Source organism: Dama dama, chromosome 23 (assembly GCF_033118175.1).
Source record: "Dama dama isolate Ldn47 chromosome 23, ASM3311817v1, whole genome shotgun sequence".
Taxonomy (NCBI): Eukaryota; Metazoa; Chordata; class Mammalia; order Artiodactyla; family Cervidae; genus Dama; species Dama dama.
The window spans coordinates 66,673,915-66,696,117 of NC_083703.1; the positions used below are offsets into that span (position 1 = coordinate 66,673,915).

Sequence of the window (22,203 nt, forward strand, 5' to 3'; positions counted from 1 at the left end):
AGAACCTGGACTTGGGGAGTGAGAGGCAGAGGGAACAAGGACTCCTCTTGAACCCCAGAAACTGCATTCTGCTTCCCAGGAAATATATATCCCCTTTCCACTGCCTACCCTGAGACTCTTCCCCACTCATTCAGGGCCCGAATGGAGGCGTCTGCATTTCTTCAGCACTGTCATATGTTTCCAATCAGTCCATGATGGCAGGGTAGGAGCTCAATATTGGTGATAAATACACTTTATGAGTGTTTTTTTGAAGATATTTTCTTAAAGGCTGTTCCAACAAATAATTTACTATGGCAATAAAAGATGGAGGAGGAGACTCTGATTACATCTTGGAGCACCTAAAGCTTGAAGTTTAAGGAAAACTAGGAGGCCCACAGCTACTTGAAAATTTCCAGAAGGAATCATTCTTCCATATTAGATTTTTTAAAAGGTTACAGCCCAGCAGCTGGTCCCTAGGGTGGTGCCCTTCTCCCATCTCTCTGTGGATGCCACGCTCAAATCATCATCATTATCACATGTTTTTGGACTGTTTGGTGCATAATACATAGCTCTTTTTTTTTTTTTTCCCTTTGTTAGTTTTTCTAGGTATACTTTACATAAATTGTATTAGTGTACCATGTAATGTTCTACATCTGTATGTATTGCAAAACAATCACCACATAAGTTCAGGTAACATCTTTGTTGTTGTTTAATCACTAAGCCCGTCTGACTCTTTGGTGACCCTGTGGACTGTAGCCCACCAGGCTCCTCTGTCCATGAGATTTCCCAGGCAAGAATACTGGAGTGGGTTGCCATTTCCTTCTCTAGGGGATCTTTCCAACCCAGGGATTGAAGCTATGTCTACTGCATTGGCAGACTGATTCTTTACCACTGAACCACTTGGGAAGGCCATCCTACATCATTACAAAAATTATTTATTCTAGTAATGAGAACTTTCAGGATCCATTCGTCTAGCTACTTTCAAATATGCAAACAGTGTTATTAATTATACCCACCAAGTTATATATTACAACTCCATGAGTAATTCATTTTAAAACTGGAAATTTGTACCTTCCGACCCCCTTTACCCATTTTGCCCACTCCCCACCCCTCCACATTAGGCAATCATCAATCTGTTCTCTATATTCATGAGCCCATTTTTTTCTTTTGTTTTAGATTTCACATCTAAGTGAAATCATATAGTATTTAGCTTTTTCTGTTGGACTTAGTTCACTTAGCATATACACAGCTTTTCTGAACTTTCCTCATCTTTAACATTGGAATCCTAACATTGTTAGGATTAGGGGTAGGGATTTGAAAGTATTTGATAGTATTATTGCCAGGATTGTATCAATTTTTCAGTAGATTGATTGGTTCATCTATTAAATCAACAACTTTAGGGAGTGCCAGTTGAGTGCTAGATATTGTATTAGGTTCTGAGGTTGCTGTGGTGAGCAATGCAGCAATGCCTGGCCTTGTGGAGCATAGCATATGAAAGAGAAAACAGACCCCCCAGTGAGTGAAAAGAAGATAAATATAGAAACACAAATCATAAGTGTTCTGAAGATAATGGTCAGGAATGATGATGGAGAATCTCTTTTAAAAAATTTACTTACGTCTTTATTTACTCAGCTGCGTCAAGCAGGATCTTTTGCTGGGGCACACAGACTCTCTAGTTGGGACATGCAGTCTCAGTAGTCGCAGTCCACAGGACCTGGTTACTCCACAGCATATGGGACCTCAGTTCCCAGATCAGGGATCGAACTTGTGTCCCCTGCATTGTAAGGCAGATTCTTAACCACAGGACCACCAGAGAAGTTCCTGATGGAGAATCTTGAGGGGAGGGAGGGACTGTTATAGATCTCATAGACAAGGAATATGCCTGTGATGTGGTGACATTAAGCTGAGACCTGAAGAATGGGGGCCCCAAGCTTCATCCCTGGGGAGATTCCTAAGGAATTACTAGTGGACCTTCCCATCAAGATAAAATTGAAATATCTCAATGTGATATTCAAGATCCTCCATGATGAGGATTGCTAGATATAATACAGGATGCCCAGTTAAACTGGGTATCAGATAGCAACAAAAAACTTTTGGTATGTTACTACATATTCCATGGAACATATTTAAATATTTACTTAGTTATTTATTAAAATATTTATTTATTTGGCTGTACTTGGGCTTAGTTGTGGCATGCAGGATTTTTAGTTGTAGCGTACAAACTCTTAATTGTGGCATGTGGGATCTAGTTCTCTGACCAAGGATCTAACCTAGGCCTCCTGCATTGGGAATGCAGAGTCTTAGCCACTGGACCACCAGGGAAGTTTCTGGAACATATTTATACTAAAACCTTTTTTATCATTTAACTGAAATTCAGACATGATTGGGTGTCATGTTTTTACGTGCTAAATCTTTTAATTCTCTCTGTGCTCTTCCTCAGCTGCCCCCTCCTCTCTTACTTCCTACCATTCCCTCCAAACACTATATTCCCTGTCCAGTTCCTTGTCTATGTCCATGCTGTTTCTTCTGTCCAGGTCACCCATCTTTCCCCATGTCCTCTTGGCAAACCCTGCTCATCCTTTAAACCCTGGTCCAAATGGCACCTCCTCTGGGAAACCTTCCCTGGCAGGTTTGTTATCCTAATTTCAGGGTGTTCCCCAAACATATGGTTTTGCCTTACGATTCTATATTTTAAGCGCTGGTTTCTAAAATCCACAGACTTGACTGAATACCTTCAAAGGAAAGGATATAAAAAATGAACTCATTTTCCTCACCCTACTCCCTCTCCCCCAATTTCCACTCAACCCTTATATTAAGGTCAAATATTGACTGAGTACTTTTCTGTGCCAGGCACCAAGCTAAGTGCTTTGCATGTAGCATCTCTTGTAAATTCTCCATAATCTTACGATGTAAATTCAGTTGGATCTCTACTTTTTGGAGAAGGCAATCAGGTACATAGCCACTTGCCTCTGTCTCCGCACCTGTAAAATGAGGATGATTTTACATCCTCATCTTCCTCGTTAGGTTTTCTCCCCAACTAGGATATAGGTCCCAAAAGGGCAGGAACTTTTCTCCTTACAAATTTCGATATCCTCAGAGCCTAAAATTGTGTCTGGCATTGACTAGGCACTCAGTGAATTCCTGAATAAATGAATGAGTCACCTTACATATGAGGAGACTGCAACTTTGAGAGAGAAAGTAACTTGTCCAAGAGCACAGAGGTGATTGTGGTGGAACTTTGGCTAGAACCAAAACTAGTGATGTGTTGGTAAATGTTTAACAGTCAGCTCACTGAAAAACCAAGAGTCATGATTTGTAGCGTATGTTGATTTCCATGTTGTAAATACACCCACTGAGGCAGATTTGAAGGAACCAACCTGAGGTCAACTGGCTTGCAAATTTCCTGAAAGTTTAACCCCAGGGCCTTGCAGGCCTGTCTAAATAAGCTGGTTCCAGATACCGAGAACTGGGACATAGTTCTAAAGAGTAAACAATTCCAAAGTATACATTCCCACCATTACTCTATCCTGCATCCCTGAATGAAGCACAGTTTACATTCACAGCTAAGTAGGAGAGGAAAGACACTCAAATAATTCAGTTCAAAGCAGATTGCATAGGTGATTCTTAAAAACCGTAAACCCAATCACAACACCCCACCAACCTCCGGCTTAAAAACTTTTCAATATCTTCCTAATGCTCTTAGCAGAAAATCCAATTTACTTATCATGACCCACAAGGCCCATTTGTGGAAACTCCTCCTCCTGTACTGAACACTGTATTAGGGTTTTTGTCATAGGATATAGTGGTTAACATGACATCCACAATTTCTGCTCCCATGCAGCCTGTGTCCAGTAAATGAGACTGTCAATAAACAAGTAATCAGCCATTAAGGACAGATTGAGATACACTGTGAAGTAGAGAAGGTGCTAGGAAAGAGAATCGTGAGGAGAGCTTGCTTACTTGGACGCAAAGTGAGTAGTGGAAGATTATGCTGAGATAGTGACATTGGAGGTCTGAAAGATGAGAAACGGTTGGTTGAGATGTGGGGCTAGTGGCTAGGCAGAAAGGGAGAGGATTTGGTAGTTTGAGGAATAAAAATAATTTCTGTACAATTGGAGACAGTGGAGGTAGGATGAGGAGGATGGTTATCAATACTGTGATGGTCAGAATGTGTCTCCCCCATACCCATAATTTGACATTTTAACTCCCGAGATGATGGTATTAGGAAGTAAGGCTTTGATGAACTGATGAGATCAAAAGAGTGGAGCCCTCCTGATTAGTTTTGTAAAAGAGGTGGGAGAAAACTCCCTCACCCACTTCTGTATGTGAAGATACAGTAAGAAGGCACTTCTGTGAACCATAAAGCAGGCCCTCACCAGACAAGGAAACTGCCAGTGCCTTGATCTAGGACTTCTCACCCCCGAGTTGTGAGAAATAAATTTCTGTTGTTTATAAGCCAGCCAGTGTATTTTTTTTTTTTTTTTCATAGCAGCCTGAAAGGACTAAAACAGACAGCATGAACATAAAAAAGCACAAGACTAATGGCCAAGGGAACTAGTAGAGGCTTAGCTCTCTTTGAAGACAGAAATTTATTTAAATCCCAGGAGCTCAGATGCACTCTTTGAACAGTTCTCTTCCAATGATGGGCAACTTTCACCTTCGGAAAACCTATTTACACCACTTGAGTAGAAACAGGATTATCCTGTTTCCACTGGCCTTTGCACAGATGAATAAACAGAAGCCCAGAGAAGGAAATGTCATCGCCAACTGTTTCGCAGGCACTAACAATTGTATGGTCTTGGACACTACACTTTCTGAGCCAGCGCTGTCCAACAGAAATGTAATGGAAGCTACAAAGAGAGACACACGAGTACTTTACATTTTCTACCAACCACATTTTAAAAAGTAAATAGAAATGGTGAAGTAAATAGTAAAGTGAAATTAAATTTTACATTTTATTTGACCGTAAGTATAACTTCAACATGTAATCAACACAAGTCTTAGAAATCGGATGGGTATTTTCTTTACACTTAAAACACATTTTAATTCAGACTGGCCATAGTTCAAGCCCTCAGTAACCACATGTGGTTAGTAGGTGTAGTACTGGACCGCGCAGTTCAATGCCTCAGTTTCCTCTGTGAACTGAGAATAAAATGAGGGATAAACGTGCCTAGGTCACTGAATGGATAAGAGAAGACCAGGGAAACACCTTGAGCCCCGCCCTGCACTCCGCCCAGCACGTAGGGGGCGCGCAATAAATCTTGGTTCCTTTAGTCTTTTCTTTCAACGCACCGCCCACTTCAAGTCTCCGCCCCTTTCCCCGCCCCCTTCAGGTTCCGGGCGGAAGTAGTGCTGTCAAAAGCAGGGCGCTTTGCAGTATCGCTGCATTTTACTGCAGTGTGGCCGGCTCGCGTGTCGCGCGCACTTCTGCTTCATTGGCTCTGCGGCCCCTGCTCCAGGCGCTTTACGGCAGTGTGGCTGGAGCTGGCGCTCTGGGGGCCGCGGTTTGGTCGTGAGTGGAGGGAATCCGAGTAGCCGGTGTTGACTGAGACTGGAACCATGGACGTTGGGGAACTTCTGAGCTACCAGGTATGAGGGTCGAGGAGCGCTCGGGAGACCATCCTCTCACCCAGGCAGGAATCGCAGGACCAGAGTTCCTTCATATCACTTTCTCCCATCTCTGCCCTGGGCCTGGGTCCTCTCACTTCTCGTGTCAGCCGGGTCCCTCCCTCGAATTTCTCAATTCATTCCGATCCTCAAGGCCCGGACCTCTTCTTAACTTCAGTCTGAGCCTCTTCTCACCCTACCCTGGGACTTGACTCCCTTTCGCTTTTCTGAAGGCCCCAGACTATCTTCACAACCATTCCCCTTTAATTCTCTTCAAGTCACTGAGTTGATGATCGTGGTGGGAGAGCACTGGCCTTTCTTGCATTTGCGTATCAGCTTCTCTACGGATGGCTCTGTGGCTTTGGGACAAGTTCTATTGTCTTCTTGGAGCCTCAACTTTTGTATTTATAAAACAGAGACAGTAATAGCTACCTATTAGGGTAGTTTGAGGACTGTGTCAATCAATGAATGTGAAAGCTGATTTTAAAATGCAGAAAGTTGGACACATGTTAATTGCAGTTGTTGGCAGATGTTTGACTTTCTCACATGTGATGGGTCCCTAGGAATCTTCTTGTCCCATTTGCTCAGAATACATGTGGGGAAACTGGCCCAGAGGGTAGAAAAGACTTCCAAAGTCACTCAATAAGAGCTTTGATTAGAGATGAGGTCTTTTGGCTCCAAGCTCAACCATTTTACCTTTCTTTGGCCTTCTTAAATGTCCAGTATGGTAGCCACTAGCCACATATAGCTATGTGGTCCCACTTGAAATGGGACTAGTCTGAATTGTGTTAAGTTATGCTTAGAATAATCAGTATAAAAAAGTAAAATTTTAATATTGATTACCTGACCATATCACCTACTTTGATTATTGAACATACTGATTAAATAATCATATATGGGTAATGGGCAAAATAAAATATATTCAAAATAAATTTTACCTATTTCTGTTGACTTTAAATGTTGCTACTGGCCTTTTAGTATGGCTACTAAAACTATGTATATAGCTGGCTTTTCATTTTCCTTGGACAGCTCTGCAGTAAAGAATAGGGGATTAAGAGCCATGTGTCTGGAACTCTGTTGCTTGGCGTCTCTGTTTTGCTGCTCTCTGACTGCTGTGACCTGGAACAAAATATTTAACTTCTCTCTGCCTTGGTTTCCTTGTGTTGTAAGTGAGGGCAATGAAAGTACCTATCATATAAGTCTGTTGTGAAATATGAAGTGTTTGGAGCCATGCTTGTCAAAGAATAAACGTTTGAAGAATGTTAGCAATTATATTCATGCAATTCACTCAGCCAATGTATTGTACATAGAACTGACCTTGGAGACTCTGGACATCATGGGAAAGAACTTGTAAGCAATGGGAAGTATATATAGCCAAATGATTTCCTTTTTAAGACAGTAATTGGATGTGAAAGAAGAAAGGAGATAGGTGGTTGAATGATTGGTTATATCCCTGGTGGCTCAGATGGTAAAGAATCTGCCTGCAATGCCGGAGACCTGGGTTCAGTCCCCGGGTTGGGAAGATCCCCTAGAGAAATGAATGGCAACCCATTCCCGTATTCTTGCCTGGAGAATCCCATGGACAGAGAAACCTGGTGGGCTGCAGTCCATGGGTTCCAAAGAGTTGGATACAACTAAGGCAGTCCATTGAGTCCCAAAGAGTTGGACATGACTGAGCAACTAACACTTTCACTTTGATGCCTGTTTGGCCTACACATGAGCACATTACTCATAAAATGGGCTTCCCAGGTGGCTCAAGTGGTAAAGAATGTGCCTGCCGATGCAGAAGACACAGGAGACTCGGGTTCAATTCCTGGGTCTGGAAGATCCCCTGGAAGAGAAAGTGACAGCTCATTCCAGTATTCTTGCTGGGATAATCCCATGGACAGAGGAGCCTAGTGGGCTGCAGTCCATGGGTTTCATAGAATTGGACACAGCTAAGGCTACAGAGCACTCATAGAACATTAAAGCTTGAAAAGTTTCATTTATTTGCTCAACAAATATTTATTGAGTATGTACTTTGCAAGGCACTGTATCCACTGATATACAGCACTGAACAAAACAGATAAGGTTCTTGCTTTGTGGAGCTTATAATCTGGTGGGGAAGTAACAAGATAAGAGTAAATGAATGAGAAATTCAGGTCATGATAAGTGCTTTGAAGGATACACAGGATATACTATGGAACTGGGCTGATTGATGTAGCCACTGGTTGCATGTTACTAGTGAACTCTTGGAATGTGGCTAGTTTGAGTTGAGGTCTGCTACCCATGTAAAATATACACTGGATTTTCAAGATTTAGTGTGAAGGAAGTGATGAAAAAGGTGACTAAAGTATATTAATTTTTATATTGATTCTATGCTGAAATGATGCTTAGGGTATATTGACTTAAAGAAAATTATTAAAATTATTATTATCATCTTAAAAACATTTAAAATGTTTATAAATTTAAAATGTGGCTACTAGAAAATTTGAAGTTATATATGCATCTTGTGACTTCCAATATATTTTTGTTGGACATTGCTGTGTTTTTTTTTTTGTCTTTATTTTTTAAAAAAATTGTTAGGGCTGCACTGCACAGCATGTGGAATCATAAGAGTTGCCTGACCAGAGGTCGAACCTGCACCCTCTGCAGTGGAAGTGCAGAATCTTAACTGTGGACCACCAAGGAAGCCCTGGACAACACCGTTAAAGAAAATAACCGATGGAAGTGAGAGACAGGACCTATTATTTTTAGATAATATGGTTTGGGAAAGACTTTGAGGAATGGACATGATAAGATGGTTGAGAAGGAACCAATCATGTGAAAAGCACAGAATAATCAAAGCAGAGGGAACAGCAAGTACATAGACTCTGAAGTAGAAAGTGGTACAGCCTATTAGAGGAGCAGGAAGAGGACTAATGTAGCTGGAACTTGGTAAATGAGCAGGGGAATGGAAAGCGATGAAATTGGAGATGTTGCAGATGACTGGCTGTGGAGGCCTTGCTGTGGACCATAATACGGAGTTTGAATTCTATTTTGAGAGATGTTACAGATACCCTCATTCAGCCCACATGTTTACAAATGAAAAGTGAACCCCATTTTGGTAAAGCAACTCCCCAAAGGTTGTGGGCCAAGGTAGTGGCAAGAGTCAAAACCAGAATCCTGATCTGTTCATTCTCTACATGGCACTGTCCATGCAGTTTTCTTTCTGTAAGATCAGTGTCCACTCCTTCTGTTCCTAAAAGATGGTACAGTCTAGAATCCAGTCCATAACAAATCAGATGCACCCATCCTCTTGTGGAAAGTCATGAGGATCACCCAAGTTAATAGCTGCAAAAGCTCTTTGAAAACTAAGTTTTTATAGACATGAAAGATGTACTGCATGCTTGCATCCTATCTCTAAATATAACAACCCTATGTGGAGGGCTGTTTTAAATCCCTTGTTGTACAAATGAGAGAACTGAGGTACAAAAAAGTGCCTGCCCCAAAGCTGGAGCTCCTACCCACTGTGCTGGGCTGAGCTAACGTGCTTTTAGATACATCCTTACATTAATTTTCAACATGCTCTTTGAGGTAGGTGGCATGCCTGTTTTATAGAAAAGGAAACTCAAGCTGGAGGGGTCGGTTACCTGCCCAAGATGAAACAGCCAGTAAGGAGCAGAGCTAGAACTGGAACCGATTGAATACCCAAATCTAGCTTTCCAATTTTAAAAAACTTTAAAAATTGAACTGTGGTACATGTATAGACGAATGCACAAATCTCAAGTGCTTTTGATTATAGTTGTCATTTACAAAGTAGATTCAGTAAGACCACTAGTGTTCATTTCTCAGGGACAAAGCGGTCTGATTTGAACATCCCCACGCCCAGAGTTTGATTCAGTAAGTCTCCCATGAGACCTTAGAATTTGCATTTCTAACAAGATGCCAGGTGATGCTTAAGCTGCGGGTCCAGGGACCCCACTTTGAGATCCCCTGGTCTAGAATGATCTACATTCCTCTTAAAATTTTCTCCAACTGAGACGTTTCATCTCCCTTTTCATGGCCATTAGTTTGCAATATTTTGAGTGTAAGCTATACTTTTCCCCCTGCCATCTAAGATATTGAGAACAAATCAGTTAATCTTTCTGGGCCTCAGTTTCCTCATATGACTAATGAGGGAAGATTAAGTAAGTTCCTCTGAGCTCCCTTCTAGCTTTAAAATTCTGTGATAACTAATTATTTAGGCCAAGAGCTCCAGAGATTTCAAGGGATAAAAAATGCTTGATGTAGAAGGATGAATTGGGGCTGAAAATCTGGGAGACTTGAGTTTTAATCCTGCTTTTATCATTATTTATCTGGGTGACTCAGGATAAGTTGCTTCCCTTCTCTGTACATCATTTTTTTTTAATCACGATAATATACAGTGAGATTGAGCTCTATGACTTCTTGTTCTTTCCTTTCCTAAAATTCAAAGACTAAGGTAAATAAAGAAAATCTGTAATATCAAGGATGTTTATTAAAAGTATTTGACATTTTTTGAGTGCTTACAAAGTCTCACTTTTGGGGCAGCTTGGTGGGAAGATTCCAATTTTCTACTGAGATTAGTTCTTCTAATAATAGAGTTGGGCAGCAAGCGCCTCAGTATATGCCTTATATCCTTGACATATGTTAACTATTCATTTGAGAAGACAGGAGAATTACAATGTGGACAGGAGGTGGTGGAAAAAGTCTTAAAGAGGAAACTAGTTATGTTCCCAATATGGAAATGTACTTTTTTGATGCCTTCAGGCTTAGACATCTCATCAAGAAGTGTGCCCAGCAGTTTCTTGGCTGAGAAGTTTCTGCTGCATAGACGCGTGTATGAACTCCAGGGCATTCTCATTAATACTAATTCCACAGATGTCTGGAAAAAGTTCTTACCTCTGAAGTTTTCCAATAAAGAATTCTCATTTAGTGCAGTTTGGTTCAGTGGGAATGACTTGCTTTGTGACATGAGAGTATTCTCTTTGAGGCAGATTGGGGTCGAGGACCCTTGGTTTTGGCAATATTGCAGACACCCACTCCTCTTGTTACCTATCAGTCAGTAATATAACAGTTCCTGAGATTGCAATGGCGTGTTGGAATGTAGTGTCTTTCTCCTTTACTCTTCTTATTTCTTTCTTTTGAAATAAAAAATTTTAATGACAGTAATTTGACAGGAGTAGTATTAAAAGAAAGTGTTCAAGAAAAAGGAAACTATTACCCCTAATCCTATAAATATTTTCATATTCCCAGAGAACTTTTGTGTTTTTCATGACTATAACCATTGTATATATACTGTTTTATGTTCTGTATTTTAAGATTGCCAGAAATATTTTGTGTTTCTGCATAGTCTGCATGTTATTTTTAATGTCTGCAAACTTTTTTTTTTTTTCCTCAAGTCATAGGCCAACCATTTTCTATATGGGACTATAATCGTTCTTCTATAATCGAGTACTTAGGTGGTTTCCAGGTTTTGTTCTTGGAGATAATATTGCTGTGAACTTCTTTATTCAGGTAGCATTTCTCCCTCACATCTGCTGTAGTAATTATCAAATGATTGGATATGCCTGGAGAGGGGATGCTGGAAATGGATTTGGTTTGGTTGTTGAGGAAAAGAAGACATTGGAATCTCAGCTCTGATGAATGAATAGAAATTCTGTGGGTAATGAAGGGGGCTAAGGAGTCATTGTTGACTATGATTAGGGAGTGCAAAAGCCCTGAGTGAAATGTAAAGAGCATTGAGCAAGTAAAGGGGAGTGGCGGGAAATGACGGGTTTGCCTCTGCTGCAGAAGTGTCAAGCGGTACACAGTGCTCATGTGGGATTAATCCCTTATCAGTTGACAGTGCTAACAGTGGTGTGCGTTCCAGTTTTACTGCAATCTTGATAATCAAGTCATAATTTATTTTTTCTCATTAATCTAGTAAGTATATAAAGTGTTAGTTCATTTGCTTTAATAAGCATTTTTTTCCTTTGTTTATCATTTGTACTTCTTATCATCTGCTTTTTCCTAGAGTTGTAGTTTACAACTGTGCTTTTCTGTTGTGTTTTTTGTTGATGAAAAAATTTGGGAAGACTGGACACTGTGCTCAAATATATCTTTTCTTTGGTAGCCCCATTTTACCAAGAACTCTGAGAATATTATCCTAATCATGATGTCTCTTACAGCATCATGAAATAGGCTCTTTTTGCATGACGGTTTAGACTAGTGCTTTTCGAAGTTGCTCATTGTTAGTGGGACTATAAATAACAAATTGCTATTCATATTGATATTCCCATTTCAGGGTGTTTCCTGTTTCATCTTCTGGGTCACTTTTTTGTTAATGTTCCCTCCCTCCCTTTGTGATCTTACCTTCTCTCTTTCCCCTGGTGAGTTCCTTTTATACTCGTAAAATACATTGCTTTTATGTGCCTCCTTGCACACTAGGCAGTGACCCAGCACCGGAGTGTCTCACTCATAATTGATACCTAATAAATGATTGTCTAATGATTGAGTGAATGAACCAGTACGTGCCTTTAAATATGCCTTTTGGAAAGCTTTTGTTGTAATATGTTGTCTGCTTGCTGACTTGTATCTCTTTGCTTTCATGTTAGACCTGAAGAAAGTTTGTTTCAAATCCATTATTTCAGTTTCTAAATTGTCCTCTGCCTCCTTATCATGTCTTGCTCCACTCCTCTTGCTACAAAACCTACATTCTTTTTTTTTTTTTAAACAACTTTTAATTTTGATCTAACTTTAAACTTACAGAAGTTTTGCAAAAATAGTACGGAGAGTTCCCATATGCTCCTCAAATAGCTTCCCTTAAAGTTACACAACCAGAGTACAGTGGTTAAAATCAGGAAATTAACATTCATTTACTGATAGCAAACGTATTAGTCTTAAATGTCACCAGTTTTGTTTGTTTTGTTTTCTAACATATATTTGTAAATGCTTTCTTTTTTTAATTAATTTTTTATTGAAGTATTGTTGATTTACAATATTGTTTTAGTTTCTGGTTTACAGCAAAGTGATTCAGTTAAAACATGTGTATATGTACATGTATATATTTTCCATCATGGTTTATTATAGGACCCTGAATATAGTTTCCTGTGCTATATAGTAGAACCTTGTTGTTTGTCTATTTTATGTATAGTAGTTTGTATCTGCTAATCCCAAGCTTCTAATTTATCCCTTCCCACCCCCTTTCCCCTTTGGTAACCTTAAATTTGTTTTCTATGTCTGTGAGTCTGTTTTGTAAGTAAGTTCATTTGCATCATATTTGAGATTCCACATGTAAGTGCTGTCATGTGGTATTTGTCTTTCTCCTTCTGACTTACTCACTTCGTATGATAAACTCTAGAGCCTCATTATTCTTGACTCTTCACTAGAATTTGATTCTATAACCCGGTTCCTCAGTTTAGAGGAACTCATCCATCCTTTTGTCGTTCAGCAGCTTTACGTAAACTCTTGGCGCACTCGCCCTGATTTAGGTTTCATGTGTCTACTGAACCTTCTAACCAGATGCTCTGGTATCCCGCAATCCCTTGCATCTCTCCACCAGCCCCCTTATCACCTACCCCCGGTTCTGCATTTCAGTCAGGGGTGTAGCTGCTGCTGGCTGACTTGAGAAGAGCCCTGGAGCTATTTCTCAAAGATGAAAGACAAGGTCCTTTTCCCTATGGAAAATACAAACTTTCAAGTGGAGAGCTAGCTCCTCTGTCAGGAGTCAGGAGGGTGCTAGGATCTGAAAATGCTTAAGTCACTGTTCTGGCTCTCATGGAGCTTCCAGTCTAAAGGGAAGCACCTCACAGATTGGAGAATTGATAACAGAGGCATCTGATGGGCTGCAGTCCATGGGGTCACAAAGAATTGGACATGACTGAGTGAACAGCAGCAAACACAGTACACAGTACCATTGAGTGAACAGGAAGTAGGGGCAAAGAGGCAGGAGCAGTCCTGCCGTTGGGAAGTTGGGAAGGCTTTGCAAGGGAGTTGTAGCTTCTTTAGGAGCCTTCTCTCTTCTCTCTCTCTATCCTTTCTATTTCAGTCGCCACCATCTTAGTTTAGACTCTTGGGACTTTGTCAAATAAGTAGTTTTCTGGTGGATATCATACAGGCATGATAAATAAATGTTGGTTTATTTCCTGCATGTGCCTACTCTGATCGTAGACGCCAGCCCTACCTATTTCAGCTTCCTTGGAGATAGGTCTTATTGAGATGCCTAATTTTGGAGGTGAACTTAAGGAAGCCGTAGCTTTCTGCAGTCTTTCACTAGATGTCACTGTTTAAATTGGGGGATTGCATTTATAAGACCCCGATAGAGAAGTTTTCACATGTAAAAATGACTGCTTTGGAGAATGTGGATGGTTCAAAATAGCTCTGTTGGAGAAAATAGTTCAAACACATGCCCTTCTGAATGTGCTCATTTTAGACATCTTTTAATGTTTAGTGTAGTGGGTGAACCTTCACTCTGGGTTAGACGGACTGCCTGTGTTTGAATTCCACCTCTGCTACTTGGTAGCTACGTGACTTTGGATCAATTAATTAATCTCGTTAAGCCTCAGGTCTTCATCTTTAAAATACAGATTATATAATAGAGTCTGTCTCTGCCCCACCATCTTTTAAAAAAGCTCCACTTTACCATCTTTTTTGAGGATACAGGATCAAATGAGACAGTGTGGGAAGTGCTAAGTAGTATAGTGCCTGACATATGTTAAGTGCCCAGTACATGCTAGCTGTTAATTTTATTATTGATATAATTATAAACAACACCGATGGTATAGCAGAAGGAAAAAATGTTTTTCTCGAATTCTGCAAAGCTGCCTTAGTATTCCCAAGGTCACCAGTCCCTTGGAGATTAAGGTTTAGGATGCTATAAAAGGAAATGAGAACACTTTGTCACCCACACATGCCAGCGTGTAGAACTGTTCTCAATAGATTAAAGTATAACCCTGTTCTACCACAGTTAGCAGCCACTGATATCAAGAATTATATCATCAACACAGTAATTCTTTTTCCCATGTCTCATTAATATTACTAAGATATCTCAGCTTTCCTCTTTTCTAGTGCCAGGAATCTCATTTACAAATTATTCCTTTCTTTTTCTTTTTTCCCCTTAATGTTCCTGAAGGAAGTACAGCTGTAGGGAAAATGGAATCAGGAGGAGATAACAGTAGGAATTCTCTTACCTTCTCTAAGACCAGCCATTTGATTCTAGTATTTCAGCTGAATAGTTAAAGAACATTTTCAATTCCACGGAGTTCCCGGAGCCTGTTGGCCTAAACTTTGGAATCCCAGCTCCATTGTGGGTTGGTAAATAGAAACTGGATTACCTTCCTTGTGAGTTCAGTGAAAGGTCTAGTAAGACTGCCACAGCGCAATTTCATCTCTTAACTCATTTTAGATGATCAGTTGCCTATAAGCAGATTGTCTACTTTGGCTCCTCAAGACTTTCCTTCAAGCACCCATCAGTGTCCAAAGTCAGGGACTGAACTGAGAAGGATTTGAAATAGAGCACAGAGTATTATGATGCTTCTCTCTGACTGTGTCTGACTGTATTCTAAAGACAGGTATGATCAATTATTGAACACTTTGGCATTATTCATGGGCTCATTCTGTTAGTACATAATATTGAGGATTGATTACATTTTTATTTGACACCCCTGCTCCAGTTAAGAGCAACTAAGTTTAGAATCACTTTTGGAATCTTCAGTAGACTTAACCATTAACAGTCCATCAGCCCTCTGCCGGTGTATCGTATGTTTCTAGGGCATTATGACACATGCTCACAGTCAGGCTGTGAGCCAATCCAGGTTTTTAAGGGCTAGTAAATTTCATTGGGGCTTCTCAGGTGGTGCTAGTGGTAAAGAACTTGCCTGCCAACAGAAGAGATGCAAGAGACTCAGGTTCGATCCCTGGGTCGGGAAGATCCTCTGGAGGAGGAAATGGCAACCCACTCCAGTATTCTTGCCTAGAGAATCCCATGGACAGAGGAGCCTGCTGGGTTACAGTCCGTAGTATCGCAAAGAGTCAGACACAACTGAAGTGATTTAATACCTAAAATTCATTTGGATTGATAATCCATATTGAGCCTTTCATTTTTTAATTATTCAACACATCTATTAAATGCCTAGTAAATGCAGGATGTTTTTGTAGACACCAGGAATAGAGTGATACACGAGATAGTTGCAGTCCCTAGTCTTTTTTTTTTTTTTTATTAGTTGGAGGCCAATCACTTCACAACATTTCAGTGGGTTTTGTCATACATTGATATGAATCAGCCATGGATTTACACGTATTCCCCATCCCGATCCCCCCTCCCACCTCCCTCTCCACCCGATTCCTCTGGGTCTTCCCAGTGCACCAGGCCCGAGCACTTGTCTCATGCATCCCACCTGGGCTGGTGATCTGTTTCACCATAGATAGTATACATGCTGTTCTTTTGAAACATCCCACCCTCACCTTCTCCCACAGAGTTCAAAAGTCTGTTCTGTATTTCTGTGTCTCTTTTTCTGTTTTGCATATAGGGTTATCGTTACCATCTTTCTAAATTCCATATATATGTGTTAGTGTGCTGTAATGTTCTTTATCTTTCTGGCTTACTTCACTCTGTATAATGGGCTCCAGCTTCATCCATCTCATTAGGACTGGTTCAAATGAATTCTTTTTAATGGCTGAGTAATATTCCATGGTGTATATGTACCACAGCTTCCTTATCCATTCATCTGCTGATGGGCATCTAGGTTGCTAGTCCCTAGTCTTTAGAGAACTTAAACCCAGGGATCCAAGACAGAAAATAAAGAAAAACAAGTATAAATAAGAGCACCTGAACATGCAAACAAATAATGCCAGAGAAATAAAAACAAGAAAACTTTAAATAGAGATATGAAGGGGGAAAAGGGCTGATGTAATGGAGTGATGGGGGACCATCATAAGTTCCAGAAGGGCTTTCTGAGGAGATAACGTTGAGACTGATAATGAATAACGAGCAGGATCCAGCCACATGAAGAGCTGTGGGAACAGCAACGTAAGCCAAGGGGAAAACCACTACACAAGCCCTAAGGTGGGAACAAGCTTGTCATGTTTGAGGCAGTATAGGTAGAGTATGGTGAGTGAGGAGGGTAAGGACAGAGCGGTCTGCTCTGGGGAGGATCAGTTCAGTCGCTCAGTCGTGTCCGACTCTTTGTGACCCCGTGGACTGCAGCACGTTAGGCCTTCCTGTCCATCACCAACTCCCAGAGCTTGCTCAGACTCATGTCCATCGAGTTGGTGACACCATCCAACCATCTCATCCTCTGTTGTCCCTTTCTCCTCCTGCCTTCAATCTTTCCCAGCATCAGGGTCTTTTCCAATGAGTCAGCTCTTCGCATCAGGTGGCCAAAAAATTGGAGTTTCAGCTTCAGCATCAGTCCTTCCAAAGAATATTCCGGACTGATTTCCTTGAGGATTGACTGGTTTGATCTCTTTGCAGTCCAGGGGACTCTCAAGAGTCTTCTTCAACACCACAGTTCTAAAGCAGTTCTCCTGGGGAGGATGGGAAGCCCTAAAATGTTCAGATGTTATTGTCAGTACATCGGGAAGCATTTGGGGGATTGAAGCTGTGGAGTGACACAATATGATTATGTTTTAAAAGACCACTACATCTGTGGAATGGAGGCTGGATTGTTTGGGAGCAATCTGGCTAGCTTCATTGTTCAAAGGGAGTGGAATTCACCTTTGTGCTGCAGAGGGCCACAGCTGAAGCCGTGCTCGCCTCAGAATAATTGCTCTCCCGCCTAGGTTGTTTTCAGAATCGCCCAATTCTAAACATTTAATCTGTGTTCTGGCTTAATCAAGAAGCAGCACTTTTCCTAGTGCCAGGCTTGGCATGGAAAATGTGGGCATGGTGCCTTGTGTTGAGCACCCTGGCCTGGAGAGAATGAAGAAAGCAGCCTCTGGTGGATCTGAGGACAATGCAAGTGACCCTTAGCACCTGGTAACTTGTAGGAAGCTTTGGAATCCGTAAACTTTATGTGCCTCTGCAAAACAGTTGCAGATGGTCTGGACTGATGATTAAATATCACCACTGTTTTGCCCAGATCTGCTCTGCTGTGGCCATCCTCTCCATGTCTGGTTTTACATTACAGTGAGTAATTAAAGGGGCACCGCCTTTCTGGTTACTTCCAGGACATCTTTTTCAGTTGGCTTGAGGGGAATTTCAGTTTCTGCCAGTTTTGTGAGTGACTGCTGTGAGCAGTGGTTGTGAATGGCTACTCTTTGTTTTCAAAATTAAAAAAAAAATAAAATAAAACAAAACGGAAAAGACAACAACTTGAAAAGAACTCTGTCTAACGAGGGGGAATAATTGCCTGCCTTGGCCGTCTCTGCTGATTCTTCCAGTGGGAGTTCTGCCATCAGACTTGTCACAGTTAGTTGGCAGGGACTTTTTTTCCCTGAGTTAGCACATAGAGATCTGAACGGGCAGAGATAACACAAATTAGCAATGGTACAGGCGTATCTGCAAAGGAACAGATTTCTTTCTGACCAGAGGTGCTATTGGTGGGCACCATCTAATTTTCTGTGCATCTCTTACCACTGATGACAGGACTTTTCTGCAAATAAAAAGAATTGCTGAAGCACCACCTGAGCTGGCCAGTTTTTAAAAGACTTGAGAGTTTCAAAGGCCCTCAGGCTGCTTAGCCTGCCAGTGTAGTCCCTGAATATTATCTTCCTGGCTTCTCACTGGGGATCCTTATACCTCATTCAGCATAATGAACTTAAGGAGACAGAAATTTTGATTCTTGTCCCTCATTTTTTTCTTTTTCCAAAGATTTCTTCTTCTATCCCCACAGAACTTAAAAGGACACAGTTGGGGGGAAAGAGATGGTGTCTGCCTTCTGGCTGACGTGACTTATACGAGTGGTCAGATTCCATAATGAAGATTGCAAATCACTTTCCATCTTCTTGGTGTCTGCCCCATAATTAGAGGTTTAAACGTTTTGTTTAAATGAGTAATTCCCGCCCCCCCCCCCCCCAACCTTTTCTGTGTGCTTAAAACCACCATTAGAGCAAGATGGAGACTGGTTAACAGTCTGATATTGGGCTCCGTATTCTAGTTGTGCTGTTGGCAAGATGTTGATGAATTCTTATTTTAATTGAAAAAAAAAAAGGAGCAGTTTTTAGCCATGGATCATCTTGTGTGAGGTGGAGGCACTTTGGTTGCTGAGTATGGGGAGTATACCTTTTTTTAGGAGCTTGACATCAAATCTAACAGGATACTATCACGAGGTAGATGTGCAGCTGGTCTGGAAGTATTGCCTCTACATTAGAGGTAGATTTGCCTTCAATTGACAGATTATATTTGTGTCTGTCGGAGAAGGGGGTCACTTAAAGGGTTAGTATGTTCCTGATTTGAAACGAATGAAAACAGCTCATAGAGGAGCTTGTAGAAATTGTCATACTTTCAATGAAATAAAAGAATATGTGTTTTCTCCTTCCTGTGTCACCAAGGCAAGAGAACAAAATAGAAGGTTGGGAACTACAAGGTATTGAAGAGCCAGGCATTGAGCTATTTGATTTGTCATTCTGTCGCATCCTAAAGGCAAGTTCAGGAAGTCAGTATTCTTATTTCTATTATACAGGTGAGGAAAGAAAGTTCACAGAGGTTTAGTGACTTGCTCAAAGATACCCAAGAAGTAGGTGGTAGAACCTTTTTCCTAATTGAAGGCTTCAGTGGATGAAGGTAACTTAAAAAAAGAAACACCCTAAAGAGTAGAATGCAGCAGAATGCTCCCTTCACCCTACCTTGTGTTCGCCTGTGGTCTGCCATGTCTATCATTCTTGGCCAGTAGAGCACCACACACTGGTTGTCAAATCCAGGGCAGCAGAACACCGTGCATCAGTTACCAGTCCCAGGGGAAGACTTCAAATGCCGCCATGGCATCTTGGTATTGGAGTTGCCAAGGAAAGCACAACACAGTCAAGCACTGGATGGGACAATGCTTTGCTCACAAAGAGAAGAGACAGAGAAAGATCAGCTCCAGTAGTATGCGTCAGTCCCTTGTGGCTAGCAGGGCCCTCCCCCTCCCAGTGATGGATAGCTGGTCTGTGTGCACCCCTCTTGCTTATAGCAGCAGAAGGACCCAGGCCTGAAAGTTGTGGTATACTCAGGGCTGTTGACAGACATACTTAAGCAGAACAAAGCAACGCTTGCTGAGCCTCAGACAGGGAAAGATATTCCCATACAAAGTGATACACCAGGCATAGGCCATACGGGTTCCTTATCTCTTATAAAGAACTATTCCAGGCCCAAGGCCCATTTTTATGTGACTGAGTGGGATTTGAAATAGTGCATGCATGAAGCTGCCTTTCCCAACAATTCTTTATTGAAATTAGTTCATTATATCTCTATCTTCCCACTGGACTTTGATTTCCTCTAGGGCAGTGACTATACTGTACCTACTATATAGTGAATACTCAGTGAATGTGTCTTGACTGAAGAAAAAAAAGAATGAAGGTGAATGAATGAAGCAGTGAATCAGTGATCAGGTGGCTGAATTTCGGTTTCTTCCAGGGATCTTTTTATGTGAAGAATTGGCACCCTCTCAGTTGCCTTCTCTTTCTTGTCTCTTATTTCTTGATGGAGAGAAGATTAAGCTGAGTTTGTGATTGCCAGTGGCCCTGGTCATAGGACTCACTGGGTTGGGTGAAACTTAACAGTTGATGATCTTGATAAAAGTCTGATTTCAACACTGTAATAACCTGAGAGTTGACTGGAATTTTTTTTTTTCTTCAAAGATCAGCACTGTCTCTGACTCCAAAACAAGAGGTTCACTAATCATTTGTTTGCCAAAGATTTATACCAATGTTACTTTGGGTTGTAATTGCTGTTTTCTCTTTACCCAGCCTTATAGGCAAAAGATAAGAAACAATACAGCAAGGTTAATTTTTATTTCATGTTGGTTATATCTGACACATCCATTTCCATTTGATTTTTTTTCCCCTTAAACATTTATTATTTTTCTGGGTTAGGCACTTGCTTGCTATGGGGGCTTTTTCCAAGGGTGAGATGTGGCGATTTGCCCAAGCAAGGTCACACACTAGTAACAACAAAGTTAGGTATCTGACCACTAGAATCGATTCTCTTCTCCCTGCACTATTCCCCCTCTATAAATTGGACTACTTTAGCATCATTTCGAATGTACTGTATATTTTATACAGGCCGAGGACACACAAAAGTTTCTGAAACAGGAAGTGGTAGAGCTGCTAAAAGTTCACTTAAGCTTAAGTAGCCTTGGGACAGAGATCTGTAGTCAGCACAGAAGTCAGTTAAGGTGGGATAATTTCCCCATCACATGGTGGTAGTGTGGTATCCTGGCAAGAGTGAGAGCTTTGGGCTTAGATTGACTGCTTGAATCCTGTCTCCACTATTTTCCAGCTCCTTGACCTTAGGCAGCTTGTTTAAGCAAGCCACCCCCCGAGCTTTGGTTTCCTCACTTGAAGAAATGGGGAATGGTCTTACCTACCTGACAGGGTTGTATGAGGATTGAAAAAATAATGAAATGTCAAGTTCCGGGTATATAATAAGCACACAGTTAATGGTCACTGTTCTGTAGCTTGGATAATCACTTGGTGAGGAATCTGGAGGAGGAATTCTTTATGGTTTCTTTAAACCCTGCCATTCTCTGACCTCAATGCCTCCTGAGAAGTTCTTGGTAAGATTTATATCCACCTTGGCCTATTGAGGCCCGTCCTGGCTTACTTATGCAGCTTTGTTTAAAAGAGGTGGCCGAATTTCCCTTGTGTATAGGGTTTCTCAGCCAATGTCTCTCTGTTTTTTTGATATGTTTACTGGAATTCTCAAGTTTCTAAGTAATTTCAGTCTGAGACAAGAGAGTAGGATTGATGTCAGGCTTCTTTAACACAGGTGTTATAAACAAGATTAAGAGGTTGTTGAAAAGATATCAGTGGAGCTCCGGGGCTAGCTTCCTGGAGTCATTCTAAATTGACAGCTAATGGGTAGTTTGCCTTGATAGCTCTCTCTGAGTTGGTTGTAACCAGCTAGAGATTCACCTACAGAGGAGACTGTCTTATGAAAATTCACTTTACTTTCCTTTATAAAAAAATAAAGCTGTTATAACTTGTAATGATGTCTTTGCATGATGCAAAAAAAAAAAAAAAAAACCCAAAACAGTATCTTTGCACTGTTTTAAGGTAAAGTTTTTTTTTTTTTTTTAAAGACTCCCTCGATAGCTCAGTTGGTGAAGAATTCGCATGCAATGCTGGAGACCCCGGTTTGATTCCTGGGTCGGGAAGATCCGTTGGAGAGGGGATAGGCTACCCACTCCAGTATTCTTGGGCTTCCCTTGTGCCTTAGCTGGTAAAGAATCCTCCTGGACCTGGGTTCGATCCTTGGGTTGGGAAGATTCCCTGGAGAAGGGAAAGGCTACCCACTCCAGTATTCTGGCCTGGAGAATTCCATGGACTGAATAGTCCATGGGGTTGCAAAGAGTTGGATACGACTGAGCGACTTTCACTTTTTTTAAAGGAGATCAATTAAGTTTTTTTTTTTTTTAATGCTAAAAGCCTACCAAGCTTCCAAGGAAACTTTAAAAAGGAGAGAGATGGTTCAAAACAGTTATTTTATTCTACCGTGTATTTAATTTTTTTTTTCTGTAT

General features: G+C 41.1%; 1 protein-coding gene across 1 annotated transcript in view; it reads left to right on the forward strand.

Annotated features, from left to right (window-relative positions):
- Positions 1 to 5,400: 5,400 nt before the first annotated feature.
- Positions 5,401 to 22,203, forward strand: part of CTNNBL1 (catenin beta like 1) — a 160,490-nt gene continuing 143,687 nt past the window's right edge. The window contains exon 1 of the mRNA XM_061127255.1: positions 5,401 to 5,568. Coding sequence (XP_060983238.1) covers positions 5,539 to 5,568 — 30 coding nt within the window. The 5' untranslated portion in view covers positions 5,401 to 5,538. The remainder of the gene's footprint in view (positions 5,569 to 22,203) is intronic.